This window comes from Ooceraea biroi, chromosome 2 (assembly GCF_003672135.1).
Source record: "Ooceraea biroi isolate clonal line C1 chromosome 2, Obir_v5.4, whole genome shotgun sequence".
In the NCBI taxonomy this organism is placed as follows: domain Eukaryota; kingdom Metazoa; phylum Arthropoda; class Insecta; order Hymenoptera; family Formicidae; genus Ooceraea; species Ooceraea biroi.
The window spans coordinates 14,180,294-14,197,758 of NC_039507.1; the positions used below are offsets into that span (position 1 = coordinate 14,180,294).

The 17,465-nt window shown below is 34.8% G+C and overlaps 1 protein-coding gene across 1 annotated transcript; it reads left to right on the plus strand.

Moving 5' to 3' along the window:
* Positions 1-310: 310 nt before the first annotated feature.
* Positions 311-9,644, plus strand: LOC105279009 (phosrestin-2). Its single transcript, XM_011338503.2, has 2 exons — positions 311-916; positions 8,735-9,644. Exons 1-2 carry the CDS (start codon positions 609-611, stop codon positions 9,537-9,539), a joined length of 1,113 nt encoding a protein of 370 aa, XP_011336805.1. The 5' UTR covers positions 311-608; the 3' UTR covers positions 9,540-9,644.
* The last annotated feature ends 7,821 nt before the right edge of the window (positions 9,645-17,465 follow it).

The window sequence follows — 17,465 nt, forward strand, 5'->3', positions numbered from 1 at the left end:
ATAGTGAATTATAGTGAAGTTTATAGCGAACAAAAACCTGTAAATGATCTTTGCTCTTCGAAACAAAAAAAGGAGACAACAAAGCTCCATCCATTTATACCAAATAATCTTTAAGTAAGTAACTTAACTTAAGTAAGTAACCTAACTTCCAGAGGAAAATTTTGTTTTGTTTTGAGATTCTGAATCTATATTTTCAGTTTGACCATTTAATCCGGGAGCACCCTGTATAAAAGAATATTTTGATGAAATTATCTCATTTGTAATGTAATAATATACTCATAATTAAATTATTTATGACTTAAAAAATCAATATTATATATCATATCATAAATAATCCACATAATATATATTGGAAAACGCAAAAAGAGTTATTGCGTGAGTGTGAACTAAATACTACTTCGTCTGCACCTAAGTGTCTTAGGAAGCCCTAGAAATCGACCTGCGTCACTGCATAACGATCCAGTATATAAATCCTCGACCCATTTCTAGTTTTCAGTCTTTTATTGTAAAGCAAGAGAAGGAGAACGAAAACGAGAGTGAGAGCGAGAGGAGAAGCGAGAGAGAGAGAGAGAGAGAGAGAGAGAGAGAAAAGAAAGAATATTTTCAACATGGTGGCGAATTTCAAGGTTTACAAAAAATGTTCACCAAACGGCAAGCTTGCCATTTACCTGGGTAAACGCGATTTTATAGATTATCTATCGGGTACTGAGCCAATCGATGGAATAATCTTGATCAGTCAAGACTATGTGGACAGTGGTAAAAAAATATGGTGTCAATTGATATACAGCTTCAGATACGGTCGCGAAGAAGACGAAGTCATGGGCCTCAATTTTCGAAAAGATCTCTATCTTGCATCGAAGCAAATCTTTCCACAGGTTAAAAACCCTGAGTTTAATCCTACCAAACTGCAGGACAGGTTAGACTATATCAAATAAAGATGTTAACACTTAGATATAGAATAATTAAGTTCACTTGCGCTTAATTTTATGTACATTATACGCTAAAAATTAAACCAGATTCCATAAACAATAAATAACATTTAATCCATACAATAACTTTTCATGCTCTGGTGCGACTGATACTAAAAGAAATAAAAACTGTTAATTATTATTTTTATATTTTTTTATTTAGAATACTCTTCTGAGTCGATCGCTGGAAGCAATTAAAATATTTATCAAAGCAATCACTGTATTGTTTTCGATTTCAAAACTGCGGTTAAAGCCCTTTATATGAATTTTGAATGGTGTATAACATTTTTCTCTCATCATTAACTTAAGTTTTGAGAATAACCAGAAGTCACACGAAGTCAAATTAGATATATACAAGAGACACTCGAGTATGGTAATGTCTTTTCTGGCTATGAAATCCCGCACAATCTTGGATTTGTGCATCGGTACATTATTGTGCAGAAGCAATTAAGACAGTAATCTCGATATTCGAATAGGCCGAATTCGAAGAATCATTTTCCATAAACGATTCAGAACACCCAATTAACATTCATCGTCTGGCGACATAAAATTTCTCATGGATGATTTTTTTCGAATAAAAAAAATCTTGATTAATGTTTTGATTCAGCTTTTCTGTATAAGCACTTTCTTTAGTTTTGACTCTGCCGAGTTGTGCCATTTAGCACTTTATCGCTTTGTGAATGGCTCATATTAAAAACACAACATTTTGTCATCAATTACGATGTTCTCTGAATCATTATTGACTGCTCTTAGCACGTCTTTCTAGTGCTTGACTATGGCGTCTTTTCGATCTCTGTCTGCGTATGCGGTACAAAGCGTGCATAGATCTTACCCAAATCTTTGGTCAGAATTTGATGTACAGTGTTCTTACGCATATCAGTGAGTTCCTTCAGATGAGTCTTGCGAACGTACAGTGATGAGATCGAAAGATTTCAAGCACTTCTTGAACGTTTTCAGAGATATGACTTGTTTTTGGTGTCCGTGGAGCGTCTGCGATTCTTCTTGCAGTCACGAAATCGAGCATACCCTCTAAACACTTTGACAGTAATGATTTCAATATTCATTACTATACCTACCTTTCTTCATTCCTTATGTTTCCTTAACTTTGTTATTCCTTACATTGCTCATCGTAAAACAAATTTTAAAATTGATTTTTTGTTTTATAGTGTTTTATGACATGCGTTAGTAAGGTACTATCATATGTAGGCTGCTGGAAAAGTTTCTGCAAACGATATAAAAAAAACATGTAAAATTCGGTAAATGGCTTTATTGTTTTTCAAAGTATTCGCCTTTAAGATCGATACACTTTTGCATACGCTCGAACCAATTTTCGAAGCATTTTTTCCACTCTAAGGCTGTAACCTCAGAAACCAGTGTTCGGAATGCTTCAACAGCTGCTTCAAGCGACACAAAGCGCTCACCACGCATCTTGTTTGATGTTTGAGAACAAAAAGAAGTCATTAGGTGATAAATCAGGTGAATATGGACAATGAGTCATCAATTCGACATTTTTATTGGATAAAAAATTAACGGTTTGACGTGCTGAGTGACAGCTGGCGTTGTCATGATGAAGGATGATGCGATAATTTCGGTTTGTTCTACGGAATTCATTGATGACTTCTGGCAAACAAATTGTTGTATACCAATCAGCATTTACAGTCCTTCGATCTTCTAAAGCCACGGTTGCCACATGTCTGGTATAACCGAAGAAACAAGCAATCATTTGCTTGGCAGCACTGCGTGAACAAACAACTTTTGTTGGTTTCGGCTCACTTTGAAACACTCAAACAGTGGATTGTTGTTTACTTTCGGGCTCGTACGAATAGATTCACGTTTCGTCCCCAGTAACGATGTTGTAGACCAAATTTGACCGACCTCGGTTGAATTTCTTGAGCATTTCTTTGCACCATTTAACACGAGCCTGTTTTTGAGCTTTGGTCAAATTGTGTAGGATCCAACGACTGCAAAGTTTCCGTACGTACAAGTGATCATGCAAAATCGTATGTATTGCTTTCATGTCAATGCCCAAGGATGCCTGAATCTCGCGGTATGTCACATGCCGATCTCGCTTAATCATTTCATGCACAGCATCAACATTAGTGGCAACAACAGGCGTGGATGGACGACTTTCACGACATTTGTCACTAAGAAAGGTGCGTCCACGCTGGAATTCGGCAAACCAATTATAAACAGTCCTATTGGATGGTGCTTCATCCCCAAAAGCCAAATGAAGTCGATCGATGCATTGTTTTGGAGTTAGACTACATTTGTAATCGTAAAAAATCATTGCCCGAAAATTTTCACGCGAAATTTCCATTTTCTCACAAAATAACTTCTTTTAAAATACTGTGCAAACAAAACTAGTTGGCTGGGTACAAAATGTCAACTGAATTATAAGTTAGAAACGTCTAATTTTACGGATATGATAGTAGCAGAACGTTGGCGTCACGGGAAGTACTAGATTGCAGAAACTTTTCCAGCAGCCTACGTATTTAACGTAAAAACTGGTGACATAGAGATAATAGCGTCTTGAAATTTTAGTTAATCAACGCTAATATATCTTCATAACTTAACCACTCATTTAAAGATGGTGTTGCACAAAAAAGTTTTAAAAAATCAGTTATCAGAGCCTGGACAAGATTATATGTGATTTTCTTGTACTATTAAGCTGTTATGTATTATACAGGGTGCTCCTGGGTTAAATCGCCAAACTTGAAATATGAATTGAGAACCTCAAAGCAAACAAAATTTTCCTCTGGAACTATGCTCGCAAACGCTTCGTTTAAAAGATATTGACTTCTTAAGTAACAGAAGTATAGGAATAACTAATGTTGAAATAATCTATGTTTATCCTGTTTATTGCTTTATAATAATCAAAAAGTGTATGAAGTGTCTGTTAATGACCTTCAATCATTAAAACAGAGGATAGTGCAAGCGTGCGAAGAAATTAAAGACGTACAATGTCAGTCAGCTACTCATTCTGTGATCGATAGGTGCACCGCTTGTCTCTGGGCTGGAGGCCATCATTTGGAACAAAACATGTAATAGTTAAATTTTGATTACTATAAAGCAATAAACAGGATAAACATAGATTATTTCAACATTATTTATTCCTACATTTCTGTTACTTAAGAAGTCAATATCTTTTAAACGAAGCGTTTGCAAGCATAGTTCCAGAGGACAATTTTGTTTGTTTTGAGGTCCTTAATTCATATTTCAAGTTTGGCGATTTAACCCGGGAGCACCCTGTATATAAGGTAGCACATAATTAAAGGAATAAAATTGTGAATATCGCTTATCGCGAATTAAGTCGTATGCTATTCTGTAGTATGTACAAATACTTACTGTACAAACGTAGCAATGTTTACCTAATACGTTATTTAATATAAACGCAATCATGTCATCCATTTTGATGATTAGTATTTTGATACTTGCATGTAGAATAGAATGAAAAAGCTGTAGGAACAATTGGCCATTCTCACTTTTTTTTTAAAGTGTCAGTTGTCAACTTCAGTCTCTATTATAACCACGACGAGGATTAAAAAGACGGCGTGACGGACACCCATATCTTTGGAGCTTGATAAAACTTAGAAGTAGTTGAAGACATCAATCAGTTTTGGTTGCATTGAAGATCGAGTGTTTTAATTTAAATTAACTTAAATTATTTTACCGATAATAAACATACTCATATGTATATACAGGGTGTCCCATTTTAAATGCCGCAGGCAAAAATCTCGAAAAATATGGGACATACGGAAAAATGTTTCGAACAAAAGTTGCATAGTTTGAAGGGAGCCACATGATGAAAATATGTACTTGACCTTGAGTGACCTTTTCAAGGCCAGGTCAATGTGATGGATGTTTTCTTAAATGGGACCCCCCCTTTTTTATTGTATATTCTTGTAGCTTAGTTCGAGAGCTTTCCAAAACACTACCTACTTTTGTTTTTTACCCAAGCAGTTCCCAAGATATGAAGCGTCAAAGTTGACATACCGCCGGCATTCGCATTACCCGATGTACACCGCGGGGAGGTTGCTCGGTCGGATTTGTACATCATAGTGGCCCTAAAAAGGGCCGATTTTGTGTATGGGGGTGTGGTAAGCAGTACTAGTACTAGTAACTCCAAATGGAATGCAAAGTATTTACTAATAAGCAGAGCTCGGACTTCAGTGACGCTATCTCCACTTCAGGCTCTTGAGCACCGCGAGAGACAGTGCCAACTATGCCGGTGGAGCGGCCTAAGCAGATGAGAGGTACCGTTGCGTAAATTGAAACATTTTTTGATTGTTTGAAGCACCGTCTCTCGCGGCGCTCGAGAGCCTGAAGTGGGGAAGCGGCACTGAAGTCCGAGCTCTGCTTATTAGTAAATACTGTGCATTCCATTTGGAGTTACTAGTACTAGTACTGCTTACCACACCCCCATACACAAAATCGGCCCTTTTTAGGGCCACTATGATGTACAAATCCGACCGAGCAACCTCCCCGCGGTGTACATCGGGTAATGCGAATGCCGGCGGTATGTCAACTTTGACGCTTCATATCTTGGGAACTGCTTGGACAAAAAACAAAAGTAGATAGTGTTTTGGAAAGCTCTCGAACTAAGCTACAAGAATATACAATAAAAAAGGGGGGGTCCCATTTAAGAAAACATCCATCACATTGACCTGGCCTTGAAAAGGTCACTCAAGGTCAAGTACATATTTTCATCATGTGGCCCCCTTCAAACCATGCAACTTTTGTTCGAAACATTTTTCCGTATGTCCCATATTTTTCGAGATTTTTGCCTGCGGCATTTAAAATGGGACACCCTGTATACAGAGTGTACCGTAAAGATCGGATCAATGCTTAAGGATAGATTCCTGAGATGATTTTAAGTCGAAAATCCTAATATTAAAATGTCGAGGCTATAATAGTTTTTGAATTATAAGCACTTATTAGCGAATGAGACAGTCTAAAGTTAGCGCGCTCAGGTATGACACAACTCGAAGTGCTAAAGGCGAAAACTGACTGTCTCTCTTGTTAATCTGACACAACAAAATTACCTTTTTAAAAAAAAGTACAAAAAAGCGCCAAGTATAAGCGCCCGAATACGTTCAAAAAAGAACTCTACAAAACTAATGATATCAAAAAATTGCGCCAACTATGAAAATGGGTATTTATGCAAAACAGAAAATCTATTATTTTATTATTATGTACATTATATGTATACAGACACGTGCACATATACACCGTTAAAAATTGTGCGTTCACATGTTAAAATTTTCTTGTGTTGCCATGTTTTGATTACTACTTCAATGTAAAATTAGCATACAACTGATATGTTATTATTTTTATAACAATTTTATATGTTACATTAATGTTAACTTCATAACTTAACATTTTGTGTATGTCTCTTAGAAATGGAATATTATTTGAAATGCTTTTAACACAATAATTTTAAACAATCAACATGTCACAAAGTCAGTTTAACATTCTAAAAGAAGTTAAAGTAAATCTTCAAATAATCATGAACTTTGACATATAAAATAATCAAATTTACTAAAATTAAATGTTTCTATCAAAAATAATTTAAGTTGAAATAATTACTATCATGTGTTAATATAACATAAAAAGTAAATGTTCATATTGTACGAACGAAAATGTTCTATCAACTTTTCTGATGAGTTATTGTACTTCCTCTTCCATGTAGTTTTCAATTACTTTGGATGTTATTTTTACATCACACTTAAAGTTACAATAACAAAAATAAATGTAAAGTATTGTGTTAATTACTTAACATTTCTAGTTTGTCAAGAAGTAACATATGACGGATGAGTTACTTTAACTTAAAATTTAGGGTGGACTACTTTCTGGGACATGCGAAAAATGTTAAAATTAACATTTTATTTTTTACTGTGTACGTACACGATATCGACTACGAATGCGGAAGAATTATTTCAATTACAAATAAGTATTTTTTTCAAAATGCTTGGCGCTGCTAAACCGAATCAATATATTAATTAGTAATTAAATCCTTATAATCTGAAGAGTGTAATAATTTTTTTACAATCTACCTTACATAACAAAATTCGGTAAGCACATAAACTATATGTTACAAATTTAGTTAAAGTTATTCTATACATAATTTTAATGTCACGCATACACACACGCGCGCACGAGAAAGAGAGACACACACACGCACATGTGCGCACGTACTCACAAGAGAAAAAAAAGAATGAGGCACTTAAGGAGATCCTGGAGTTGTCTGTATTACCGATGGAATAAATGAGTTTTTTTAATAGATCTTTTCATTGGTTGCGCAGAATGAAAAATCCTTTTGCATGATGAAAAAAATCCTTTTGTACTATATCAAGAACTTAATTTTGTGCTCTGTTTTACTCTTGGTCACGATTTTAGAGATGCACATGTTCTCAAAATTTTTATTCTACCTTATCTTTTTTATTACACTTCCGAAGTCTCTTTTAAAAGCTTCCTTATATTCTTTCCTTCTGTCTTCTTTGTAATTGCTTTTGTACGTACAAACTGCGCACCTTATATATTATAAGCATATTCCCAAACTGCACCACAGTCGACTGTTAGTTGACTGTGGTGCAGTTTGGGACTGTTAGTTGACTGTCAGTCGGCAGAAGAAGTCTAAAGTCGACTTCAAAAAGTCGAAGTCAGGCTGAATGTCAACTTATAGTCAGCTAATAGTCGACAAATGACTCGACTATAGTCGTCTATCAGTCAGCCAAAAGTGGACTTATAAGTTGACTTTATGGCAATTAGAAGTCGACTTTCGAAAATAGTCGACCTTAGGTCGACTTTCAGTCTATAATTAAAGTCGACAATAAACCATCCAACAAATAGTTGACTAAATGTCGACTTAAAAAGTTGACTTCAAGTTGACTGAAAAATGCCGACTATCAGCCGGCAAAACAGTCATTTGTGCTGTGTGAGTTATCATACGAGGCAAGCTACAAGTCGGTAACAAAACTGTAATTTTCGAAATTCTTTTCCGTTTTTAACATAAAGTCCAGTTAATTACATTTCTGTGTCAACGCATTTCTGTGTGTATTGTAATTGTGAAAAAGGATTTGTTGTTCTATGCAGCCAAAAAGAATTGTAGTTGGAATAAAGTTCATGGTAAAACACGACTCCAGGATTCCCTTAACGTATTGATACGGTTTAGCAGTGCCAAGCATTAAAAAAAATACTTATTTGTATTGTAAATAATTCTTTCGCATTCATAGTCGATATCATGTATGTATGTATGTAGTATAGATAATAATAAGATAATAGATTTTATGATTTGCATAAATACCCATTTTCAGAGTTAGCGCAATTTTTTGATATCATTAGTTGTGAAGAGTTCTTTTTTGAACGCATTCTTCGGACGCGTACTTGGCACATTTTTGTACCTTTTTTAAAAAGGTAATTTTGTTGTGATTAATATCTACTGTATTTTGCGTTCCTTAACAATTCCTGTAATTCCTAATAAAGAAAGATCGGATAAGAAAAATTTTTGTTTAATATTTATCAGTACTTAATTTATCAATTTTACATAACTTAAAAATTAGTGTTAACAGATATTAATGATACAAATGTATAATAACATACATAATCTAAAATTTATAAAATATAAATTGATTACAATAACTTTTGTAATTCAATAAAATTAGTAAGTCACATTTTGTTTGTGCTTTACCCTTTCTACCTATATATCATTGTTTGAAAATAGCGCCTTTATTTATTACTATTAAAACATATTTGTATTTCTGTGATAGATTACTCAAGAAAATGGGGTCAAACGCGATACCTTTCATCTTCACGTTTCCACAATACACACCTTCTAGTGTGACTCTTCAGCTTGATTCCGATGAATCTGGTAAACCATGCGGTGTCAGCTACTATATAAAAGTATACTGCAATGAAACAGAGACCGATGTAACTCATAAGCGAAGCACTATCCTAATAGGCATCCGAAAAATCCAGTATGCGCCAACGAAACAGGGTCGACAACCTTGTACTGTGGTGCGGAAGGACTTTTTGTTAAGTCCTGGTGAACTTGAGCTTGAGGTAACATTGGACAAACAGCTGTATCATCATGGTGAAACAATTGCCATTAACGTATGCATACGTAATAACAGCAACAAAGTCGTGAAGAAGATCAAGGCATTGATACAACAAGGCATCGATGTAGTCATTTTTCAGAACGGTCAGTTCAGAACGGTAATAGATGCTGTGGAGACGTCAGATGGCTGTCCTGTCAATCCTGGTTCGAATCTACAGAAAGTGCTTTACCTAAAACCTGATCTGACAAACAACAAGCATCGCCGTGGCATCGCTTTAAATGACATGATGAAGCGGGAAGAAAGTGAGCTCGCATCCAGTACTCTGCTTACTTCACCGGATGTACGCGATTCCTTCGGCATCATCGTGTCTTACAACATCAAAGTTAAATTGTATTTAGGCGCTTTGGGCGGCGAGCTGTCGGCCGAACTGCCGTTTATCCTGATGAGACCTAAGCCGTTTGATCGGGTTAAGTTCGTCTCTATGGATAGCGTAGTCGAACAAAAAGTCAATTTTTAAATTAATGTTTCGATTCAATGTGAACTTTTGTTGAGTCATAACTTTGTTGGTTAAGGCAAAATTGGTACGATCATTTTTTTAGAAACTTTTAATAAAAGTCCAAAAGATACCTAAAAAATAATGTCATTCTTTAAATCTACTAACAACTTCTAAAAAAGAAATTGTTTGTAGATTTGATTCTCTTGAAGAAGTTTCTTTTAATATAAAACAAGTATATCGAAAGTGCCGTAAATGATATTAGTCAATGCAATCTAATGTATGTATATTAGACATAAAGAGATTGTTGATTATATTAATTAATTATACTAATACTTTTAAAGAACAAGCGCTAATGTATTCATATAAAACTTCTTTTATATAAAAGTATTGATATAATTAATATTAATAGATAACTAATACAAAATATATAATAATTACCCACACAGCACAAATGACTGTTTGCCGGCTGATAGTCGGCATTTTTCAGTCAACTTGAAGTCAACTTTTTAAGTCGACATTTAGTCAACTATTTGTTGGATGGTTTATTGTCGACTTTAATTATAGACTGAAAGTCGACCTAAGGTCGACTATTTTCGAAAGTCGACTTCTAATTGCCATAAAGTCAACTTATAAGTCCACTTTTGGCTGACTGATAGACGACTATAGTCGAGTCATTTGTCGACTATCAGCTGACTATAAGTTGACATTCAGCCTGACTTCGACTTTTTGAAGTCGACTTTAGACTTCTTCTGCCGACTGACAGTCAACTAACAGTCGATTTGGTGCTGTTTGGGTAATTTATAATAATACATAATAATTAATAACGTAATAATATAATGTAATGTAATAACGTAATAAAGTAATGATAATGTAATAACGTACTCATAATAGCTAAATTTTAATCAATTTATTAATATCGATTGATCTATGCAGTATTTTTATGAAACGAAAGCTTAAAATTAGCTAATCATAAGAATCGATATTAGATATTTGAAGCTGAAATATAGATGCACTTTTGGGCTATCGTATACACACATCATGCGAGCCTGAATGTGCGAAATCTACGCGAATGATAAAATTTAATGACTTATATTTTTTAAAAGCTATTGTGCTATATATGCTTATGCTCAATATGTTGGTATTAGGATTTCCAATTCGTATTAAGCTGTACAATATGTGATAATTGTTATGAATTCTTTACATATATATAGTGTTATTTATTTAGAAAATATTTTGTTATGACATATTCTATTATATCAATCATGTTTTGACATAAACGTGAAATTATAATATATTATATTTTAATGGAATGGTACGTAATTAAAACAGTAAATCTTTAAAAAATTGATTATTATTTATTTTATATTAAGTACTTATATTAATAATCTTTAAAATGTAGAAATTTAACTATGTTTGTGCTTCTTCCATACAAAAACATTTTTCGCAAAATACTTCTTATGAAAAATATAACTTCGATAAAATGTATTATATAAAATTAAAACTATACAATAAAAATACATATAAACTAATGTTTGATGGATTAATTTTTCTCACTATTTTTTTAATATATTTTACATGTTTTCATATACAGGGTGGGGCAATAACTATTACCACCTTAAATATCTTCGAATTTATAAGGTCCAGAGGAAAATTTATGTAATCAAAATTATACGGTACGAAGGGGGCTAACATATGGCGATAATAATTTTTGTCCTGGTGGAGGCGCTTCGAAGATATCAAGGTCACCTTCATTTTTTTTTAATAGATTCGGTATGTTTTTTTTTCCATAATTTTATAGAGGAGCTTAAAACAAGTACGGAACTCATGACACAAAATTATTGAACAAGATTAAATGTAAATGAAAACGATAAAAAGTACATTTTTATATTAAATGAAATTTACGTTTAAAAAATGTACGAAATGACGCTTTATTAGTATGTTTTGTCGGAATGTTTTGATTTTGACATTCCTCATAAATGATGATCAACTTGTTCTTCAAACGGATACATCGATGAAAATAAATAGTGACGTAAACTTATTGTAATGAAAACAAAGACCCTTTGAAGGCCATCTTAATAAGTTCACAGGATAAGATAAACATAAAAAGTAGTATCGATAGATAAGTCAATCGTGCAAGATGTATTTATTTGGAGAACAAGTCGACATGATGGAGAATGATCTCATTTATGGAGAATGTCAAAAAAATTCAGTGAGAGCACAAAATTTATACGCTGAACGATATCCTAATCGCACTCAGCCTTCGCGTCGAACATTTAAAAATGTGTGTGATAAACTTAGACAAACCGGTAGCTTAAATACACGTAAAAGTGAGCGTGAAAAGCGAAAAACTAATGAAGGGAATGAAATTAGAGTTCTCATAATGGTGGCTCAAAATCCGTACATTAGTTCGCGACAAATTGAACGAGAATCTGGTATTGAAGAACAAGTTGATCATCATTTATGAGGAATGTCAAAATCAAAACATTCCGACAAAACATACTAATAAAGCGTCATTTCGTACATCTTTTAAACGTAAATTTCATTTAATATAAAAATGTACTTTTTATCGTTTTCATTTACATTTAATCTTGTTCAATAATTTTGTGTCATGAGTTCCGTACTTGTTTTAAGCTCCTCTATGAAATTATGGAAAAAAAACATACCGAACCCATTAAAAAAATGAAGGTGACCTTGATATCTTCGAAGTGCCTCCACCAGGACAAAAATTATTATCGCCATATGTTAGCTCCCTTCGTACCGTATAATTTTGATTACATAAATTTTCCTCTGGACCTTATAAATTCGAAGATATTTAAGGTGGTAATAGTTATTGCCCCACCCTGTATATATTTCATTAGTACATATTAGATATGTGCCCATGATTATGAAAATGGCCTAAGTCATATATTTCTCGTTTCGAGATATTTAAGGTTTTGCGTTCGGATGTATAAAAAATATTTTATAACTATGTAATATAATATTTCATCAAATATTTGCTCTTATAATGTAAAAAGCTTCTATGATTGTATAATTTTATTTGTAAGTTATAAGTAAATATGTTTTTCCAAATGTCAAATGACTTACAAGGGGACCTTACAGCTACCGGGTCTCCGATTTTCTTCATACTTACAAGATTTGAAGATCAGTACCCGAACATCAATTTCCTAAAGCAGTACGATGCGCTTCTCAAAAACACTCGAGAAAATCGACTTTGAAGATTTCCGAACGCTGTAAGTAGAGAAAATTTAAAGTTGTTGTCAGAGCCGCTTGTAGTCGAGCGCATAGCACTCTAGTCTCGTAAGCGCGAGGTTGCTGGTTCGATTCTTGTTGGCCACAATTTTTTTTATTAATTTTAATTGAATCCTATATCTAACATTAACATTTATCAAATTGAAATGCTAATTAATAAATCTGTAATCGTAATTTGTGCAATAAAAATTAACATCTTTTTATTTTTAATTACCACTCGCTTGAAAATACGAATATTTATAATAAATTAAAATGTGGTACAAAAATGGAAAACATTAAATAGGGAATAAAATACTTTTTTATTTCTAAAGATTAAGAGTAAATACAAAAATAATATTAAAAACACAAAAATGATATTAATAAAAATATTTTTTTAATTTTTATGAATTATTAATTATATGTATTAATTGTATGAAATATATGAACAATAAAAATATAAGTATAAATATAAATATAAATATAATAAATATAAGTAATAAAATAACTGAACAGTATTATTGATACATATTATTTTTGCATTTAACAATAAGACGATCTCTCATCGCCTCTGCCAATCGACGCCGCCCGGTGTACCGGGTGGTACACCATCCCGGACACAATATCTTTATATTTTTCCTTTGTTACTGGTCTGATGGTAGCATATAATGGAAGGAAATCACAAATTTATGAAAGAATAAATTATAAAGAAAATGACTTACACCACTGTCAAAATAAACAAGAACTGAATTTTGTTTAACGATCCAACTATTAGCTCCATCTATTGGTTTAATTTTCTGTGATTTTGCGAAACTGACTTTACATTATTGTAATTTAAATGCATGCAATACAAAATATAGGATAAATTCATTTTTTTTAGATTTTTGACTTAGGCCACTTTCATAATCATGGGCACATATATCATTGGCTTCGAGAACAATTATGAGAACATATGATCGTGTCTTGCGACAAATGCAATAGCAAGTAACGCACGAAAAAACAAAACAGCGATAATACAAATTAAGTCACGATAATCTTTTATCCTTGAAATCTTGTTTTCTTGAGTGAATCCTGGGATTACTTTTTCTTTTGTAGATATAATCTCAGACTAAACTTTATATTTACAATAAAAAATACTTTGTTAATTACAGAAAGTAGTTAAGTACAGAAAGCAAGCAAAAGCGATGTAATTCATTGTTAGAGTGCTTATGAAGGCCTTTTGCGATGACTTGATCAGTCAATCGCTATATGTGATCAAAGAAAAACCATAGAGCAATTTTACAGTTCTTTAAGATTAATTCGTTCGCTACGACTGGTGACTATAGTCGCTCTCCATAAGATGCCATTCATATACGACGGGCGACTATAGTCGCTGTCCACGAGATGCCACATACATGCGACAATATTCGCTCTCTACTTCACACACTCCGCACACTTAGGGCGGAAACAAAGCTTTTGCATAACACATAACGCATAACGCATAAGGAAATAAACCAATCAGAATTCTCCATTTTAACTGTCAAGGATGTCATAATTGCGGTCCTCACGCTGAAGTTATAGCAATGAAAGTATTCCTTTTTTCCTTTCGACCGAACTTGCAAAATTACTATATCACACAACGTTTCGACCAAGCTTCTGGTCCTTTTCAAGTGTGCATGTCAATTTAACAAGTCATTTTCTGTAATATAATGTATACTACAATGTAGTGAATACTAAGACGATTTAAAAACTAATAAACGCTATAAAACTATTTTAAATAGAATAACTTACTGACTAGAAACGACTGTCAAATAAATCGATACAATATTCGATAATCGATAAAATATCGTGGCAAGAACAATCCCAAGTGGAAATCACGTCAGCACTCAACGGCGTCCAGTAAGTAAATGATAAGCAGAAAACGGTCTCAGAACATACAGGGTGCATCACCAAAATCCGGACAAATTTCAATTTAAATTTCCCGCCATATTGTGCCTCCTCCAGAGGTCGTTGTTGGCATCCGAGAAAGCCTGATGCTTCTAGTAAACAGTCATAACCTCAAAATGGCCGCGATGTTGAAATCAAGTGCGGAGTATAATTGAAGAGCCGCGATCATCGAAGGCCTTCGCGCTGGGCGCTCAGCAACGGAAATAATTCGGTTCTTTGGATACCCGAGATTAACCGTTTATGACGTTATAGCAAAATATACGGCTTCAGAACAGTCCAACGAAGGTTCTAGTATGCCGGCGAGGAAGAGTCACTCGAAAGAACGCACCGCGAGGACCCCCGCAGTTGTCGAAAGAGCTCAAGCGCTGATTTCGGAGGACCCAGGGCAATCGTTGCGAAAATTGGCGTCGATTTTGGGTGTAAGCGAGCCAACAATGCGTCGAATTGCCGAGGAGGACCTTCGATACAAATCGTACACACTAAAGATACGACAGATGCTCTCCGAGGCTGCCAGGACAAAGCGAGTGGCTCTCAGACAACGTTGATATGTTTTGGTCCAAGAAATTCTGGCCTCCTAACAGCCCAGATTTGAATCCCTTGGACTACTACGTATGGAGCGTAGTTGAAAGGGTCACCAACAAGTCCCGGCATCCCAATGTGATGTCATTAAGGACCGCTATTGAGGCAGCATTCGCCGGCATGGACAGCGCTGCATGCACAGCGTGCGTGCGGACGCTTCAGACCGAGAATAGAGGCCGTCATTCAAGCTAATGGAGAATATATTGAATAATTGTGCTCTATAGGGATTCCCCAAGTGCCATGTAAAAGGATTTTTTGTAATATTTAATTTTTTATTAATAAAATTTTGTTTAAAGAAATTGTTCAATTTGTCCGGATTTTGGTGACGCACCCTGTGTGTTTGTGTGTATATACAGGGTGTACGAAAAGCAGACGGATGGTCCTATGCCAGTGGTACCAGTTGTAACTCGCCGAGAATCAAAGGAGGTATACGCATATAAAGAAGAGATACGTACATGTACTTCGCCGAAGCGCATCAACGTACGCGTCAGCACGCACGCACGCACGCACACACGCGCGCGCGCGCACGCACACACACACACACACACACACACACTCATACACTCATACACTCATACACGCACAGCAGAGAGGGTTTGGAGTCATTAAATACTACGGGAGTGACGAACCGTGGGGTCCTTATCTCTGCTGTGACACACACACACACACACACACACACACACAAGAGGTGTAAATCCGACCGTGCAACCTCCACGCGGTACACCTTGGGTAGTACTAATGCCGGCGGTAACTGTAACTTTCAAGCCTTATAACTCGGAAAGTACTTAATGAGAAATAACTTAATTATAGTGTTTTGAAAAGCTCTCAAGGTAAGCTACAAGAATATGTACTGAAAAATAGGGGGTTCCATTTAAGAAATTGAAGGGGACCTTTATGTGACCTTGGCAACGCTTTTCAAGGTCACGCAAATATAACCATGTAATGCGCCACTTAAAACCCTACAAGTTTCGTATGAAACATTTTCCTCAGAAATGCTTAGTTTTCAAAATAATTAGGGGGTCCGGGACTTTTCGTACACCCTGTATATACACACAAACACACATACACATATAGATGTTCCAAGAAATTACTATGTGTTTTTAAGAACTATGTCATAAATTTGTCAGTTTGGTCGAAAGGAAAAAAGGAAGACTTTCATTGATTCATCCTGGCGATACTAACTTATTAATTTAAAGTTATAGCAACTCAACGTATCAATATTTTGTTTACTGATGTTATGTTCAGTTTATTTGTTTTGTACGCTTGTCAGAATAAAAGATTCGATCGTATTCTGCTACAGGATATAGGCCCAGACTAATAAAAAAATCGAGTTATATACGTTTTTTGAGCTGTTCGCGTCGTGAAATATTCAAGAAGATATAGTGTCTCGAGTTTTGCTTTAAACACACAATAATGGAGAAACTGGTACTACCAAAATTCAACGGCAAAAATTTCGCGGTGTGGCGATTTCAGATTGAGTCGTTTTTAGCGGTGCACGATCTTCTAGAAGTTGTCGACAGCACATTAAAATGTCCGTCAGAAGCGAGCAGGTATTCTAAGTAGAATAGACTCGACTGGAAGGCTCGATTAGTCATTGGAAATGCCCTAGAAACGAACATCGTACGACTGGTCATGAATCTTAAAACAGCAAACAAAATGTGGACATGGCTCTCTTCTCTATACAAATTACGAAATAAGACGACCATTCATCTGTTGCTTCAAAAATTCTTAGAGTATCGTATGGAAGAAGGCATGACTATAAGTCAACATGGTCATCGAAGATCGAAGAAATGGTGAGAAAACTTGAAGATCTTGGTCATAAACAAGATGAGGTTGCAATCATTACGAAGACGTTACACAGCTTATCGGCTAAATATCGGCATATCATTTCAACTTGGGACACGATGCTAGCTGATCAGCAAATTATGACAAATCTGTTGACGCGCCTACTTAATAAAGAAGCTCTAGAAGCTCGATGAACAACTTGACGCTTAAGGATAAAACATCAGCAGTTTTAGTTCTCAAAAAGAGTACTGATAATAGTTCGAAAATCAAATCAAAGAAAGGCGACGTCAAACAAAAAATGAAGAAATTCAACGGTGTATGTTATCGTTGCGGCAAGCCCGATCACCGTAAATCCGAATGCAGAAAACCAAGATCGGAGACAGTAGCTGGAGAGACTTCAACAACGGTTAACAACGAGTTGCTAATGGTGAA

Coding starts and splice junctions, on each gene's coding strand:
- LOC105279009 (XM_011338503.2), top strand. CDS start 609: ATGGTGGCGAATTTCAAGGTTTACAAAAAATGTTCACCAAACGGCAAG. Junction 917..8,734: donor CCTACCAAACTGCAGGACAG/GTTAGACTATAT, acceptor TTTCTGTGATAG/ATTACTCAAGAAAATGGGGT.